The 3,799-nt window shown below is 55.3% G+C and overlaps 1 protein-coding gene across 1 annotated transcript in view; it reads right to left on the bottom strand.

Moving 5' to 3' along the window:
* The window catches only part of FBN3 (fibrillin 3), a 48,534-nt gene that overhangs the window by 13,458 nt on the left and 31,277 nt on the right, over positions 1–3,799 (bottom strand). The window contains 3 exon segments of the mRNA XM_029916504.1: positions 138–263; positions 501–626; positions 3,518–3,589. Coding sequence (XP_029772364.1) covers positions 138–263; positions 501–626; positions 3,518–3,589 — 324 coding nt within the window.

Here is a 3,799-nt window from a genome sequence, read left to right as displayed (position 1 = left end):
GCCACACCAGGGCACAGCCAAGGAGAAAGACCTGGAAGGAGCCAAGCCCCACCCAGGTCACAGGGGCCAGAGCCTAGCTTTGTCCCACAGCCCGCCCCCTTGGCCCCCTACCCTGCACCCTCTGGGTCCCCGCTCACCCACACAAGCCCCGCTTGGTGACAGCTTGTACCCTCGGGCGCACTTGCAGCGGTAGCTGCCAGGGATATTGACGCAGTCGGCGTTCTGCCGGCAGGGGCTCTCCCCGCTGGCACACTCATCCACGTCTGCGGAAGACCAACGGGCAGGAGTGCGGGAGGCTTCCCGGCCAGCTGCCAGCCCCAAACCCGGCCCCAGGCCCTGGAGCGGGGACTCTCTCTGGAAGTGGCCGGAACCGGAGGGAGAGGGAAGGGGATGGGACTTCCCCCTCCCCCAGGAAGGCATTAGCTTAAGGGACCCGTCCAGGGAGCGTGGGGCCAGGCACCAGCCTCCCGCCCACGCTGGGGATGCCCGGCAGGCGGCACCTTCGCAGACCAGCAGCACGCTGTTGTAGCTGAAGCCGGCGGGGCACTCGCAGCGGAAGCTCCCGATCTGGTTGATGCAGATGCCGTGGGCACAGATGGCAGGGATCTCCCCACACTCGTCGATGTCTGGGGAGGGGCGTCGGCCGTCAGGGACAGCCCGGCCCCAGGGAGCACCTGGGGACCCGGAGCCAAGGGGCCATGCAGTCTGGGAGGAGGGGCGGCCACGAACGAGCACACCGGGGAAATTCTGTGGCAGCTCAAGTCTTTCTGACGCCAGAAGGAGATCAGGAGGCAGGACGAAAGACAGAGAGCAGAGGTGGGGGAGTCTCTCAACTGAAAACATGTTTGCTGGGGCCCAGGGAGCCTGCCTCTGCCACCAGGGGTCTGCTGGGTCAAGTGGCCCCTGTGAGAGCAGGTGGCGGGGAGGTCCTGGGTCGATGTTGGGCAAGAAACCAGAAGAGTCAGTGGAGGAACGGATAGCACCACGGTCCATCCACACAGCGGAACACAACCCAGCCTTAAAAAGGGGTGAAGCACTGACACACGCTAGACGTGGGCACGCCTCGAATGCAGGATGCTCAGTGGGAGAAAGCAGATGCAGGGACAGATACTGCCCAATCCCATTGATGTGAAATGCCCGGAAGAGCAAACCCATAGGCACAGAAAGTAGAAGAGGGGTAGCTGAGGACAGAACGGGGAGGGTGTCTGCTCACGGGGACCGCGTGTCTTTTTGCACGATGAAAATGTTCTAACTAAGGGAGCTTAGTCTGTTAGGTGGCTCAGTCGGTCAAGTGCCCAGTCTCAGTTTGGGCTCAGGTCGTGTGATCTTACGGTTCGTGAGTTCGAGCCCCACGTCGGGCTCTGTGCTGACAGTGCAGAGCCTGTTTGGGATTCGCTCTTTCCGTCTCTGTCTGACCCTCTCCTTAAAATAAATGAATAAACTTAAAAAAAAAAAAAGAAAATGTTCTTAGATAGTGGTGATGGCGGTACAGTTCTGTGAAGACGCGGAAAACCACTGAATTGTACTTAAGATGAGCGAGGCGTGTGGTATGTGAGTTATATCCCAATAAAACTGTTCTCTATTCTGTTGATGCTTAAACAGTGCGCCCTCGAACTGCACCAGGCCTCTTAGCTATGTGTGTTTATTTTCTACATAAACATAATATAGTGCTGTAAATGTGTTTTCCTTATAGTTTTTCTTTTTTTAGTGTTTATTTATTTTTAGCGAGTGCAAGTTGGGGAGGGGCAGAGAAACAGGCGCAGAGGATCCGAAGCAGGCTCTGAGCTGACAGCAGCAAGCCCAGAGCGGGGCTCGAACTCATGAACAGTGAGACCACGCTCTGATCCAAAGTCTGACGCTCAACCAACTGAGCCACCCAGGCGTCCCTCCTTACAGTTATCCTAATAACGTTTTCTTGACTGTGGCTTACTTTATTGTAAAATACAATACCCACAACATACAAAACGGGTGTTAATCTACCATTTACTTATTGGTAAGCCTTCTGGTCACCAGTAGACTACCAGTTAAGTTTGGGGTGGGGGGGGAGTCAAAAGTTATATGTGAATATTCAGCTGCCCGGGGTTCTGTGCCCCAAATGCTTGTGCATAAAAAGGGAATCCAGAAACAGCCTAAGTGCCCATCCACAGGGGACTGGCTGGTGACCCGGGGCATGTCACATGCGGGTTACTACAAAGTAGGACAAGAGGGGGGCACTGCATGCAGTCACCTGCCTGGGTCTTCACAGCTCCTTGGGGGCCAGAGAAAAGTTGAGTTGCAAACCAATAGGCAGGGAATTCGAGAATTAAAAAATTTCAAACTCCCCAGAAAACGGTGCCGTGTATTTTCAATGGGGACCTCTATGTATACCGAGAGGCACGAAGAAGGATCTAGAAATCCTCGGGGCATACAGCCTGGGAACCTTGGGAGTGTTAGGGAGACCTAGGTTTGAGGTGGTAACGGCAGGGGAAGTAGATCTGATCAGCGGTGCCCCAGCTGTTTAAAGTAAGGAGAACACGTCCACGGACGAACACCGCCGGAAATGGGTTCACCAGTTCCACATAACAGCTGAGACGGGCGTTCCGGGGATTAAACTGTACAGTCTCGTCTGTCTTAGAGAGGAAGGGCATTTGGGGCGCCTGGGTGGCTCAGTCAGTTAAGCAGCCGACTTCGACTCAGGTCATGATCTTGCAGATTGTGGGTTCAAGCCCCACATGGGGATTCTGTGTCTCCTTCTCTCTGCCCCTCCCCTGCTCATGCTCTCTCTGTCTCTCAAAAACAAATATTTAAAAAAAAGTTTTTTAAAAGAAAGGAAGAACATTTGACGCTGTATAAATGTCTGGGAGTGCTGCGGGGTAACAGCTTTCCCTGGCATATTACATTAACCGGAAAGCTTCCCGTAGAAGCATCATTATAAACAAAAAAACAAAAAAAAAAAAAAAAGAAAGAAAGAAAAAGAAAGGAAGGACGTCCTGCCGCCTGCCACCACGGGGCTGGACCTGGAGGACACCGTGCTCAGTGACAGAAGCCAGTCACAGAAGGACACGTCCTACGTGACCCCACTCATAGGAGGCTCCCAGAGGCGTCTCGTCCAGAGACAGAGAGTAGATGGCGGGAGCCGGGGGTGGGGCCGGGGGGCGGGAGTCCGCGCCTCATGGGGACACAGTCTCAGTCTGGGGAGATGGAAGGTTCTGGAGACGGATGGTAGGAATGGCTCCCTGACAGGGTGAGTGTGCTTGATGCCACTGAACTGGAAACTTAAAAATGGTTAAGATGGTAAAGTTCATGTTACATGTATGTTGTCATAATTCTCAAAAATGAGTAACAACTTAATAAAAATGCTCTTCCTTTTTTTTTTTTTTTTTTTTAAACTAAAGGGCACTGTTTGGGGACAGGACTCCTGGCCTGGTCTGGGAAGGCAGGAATGTGGGCATGGGGTGGGGGTGGGTGGAAGGGAGAGGTCAGGGCCCTGTGGACAGAGGAGCCTGGAGGCCACAAGCAGGGCGACACAGTCACTCACCAACGGGCTTCCCCGTGTGGATGTCAATGACGAAGCCGGGGGCCTGGTTTCCGCACAGGGTCTGGTAGTCCGCTGGGCAGAGGAGGGCAGGGCGGAGGGTGCTGGGGCTGCGAGCTCCCAGGAAGGACACGCCCCCTTCCCGATGCCCCGCCCACTCCCCCTCCAGGCCTCGCAGCCCAGCCCTCATCTGGCCCCTGATGAGCAGCCTCCGTGCCTCGCATCCGCTTCCGCCGCCCCGAAGGGAACCCGCAGCCGCCCACTTCCGCGCCCATTTCCGCGGCG

Source organism: Suricata suricatta, chromosome 12, assembly GCF_006229205.1.
Source record: "Suricata suricatta isolate VVHF042 chromosome 12, meerkat_22Aug2017_6uvM2_HiC, whole genome shotgun sequence".
NCBI lineage: Eukaryota > Metazoa > Chordata > Mammalia > Carnivora > Herpestidae > Suricata > Suricata suricatta.
The sequence above is the reverse complement of the archived record's forward strand: the minus strand, read 5'-3'. Positions and strand labels throughout refer to the sequence as shown.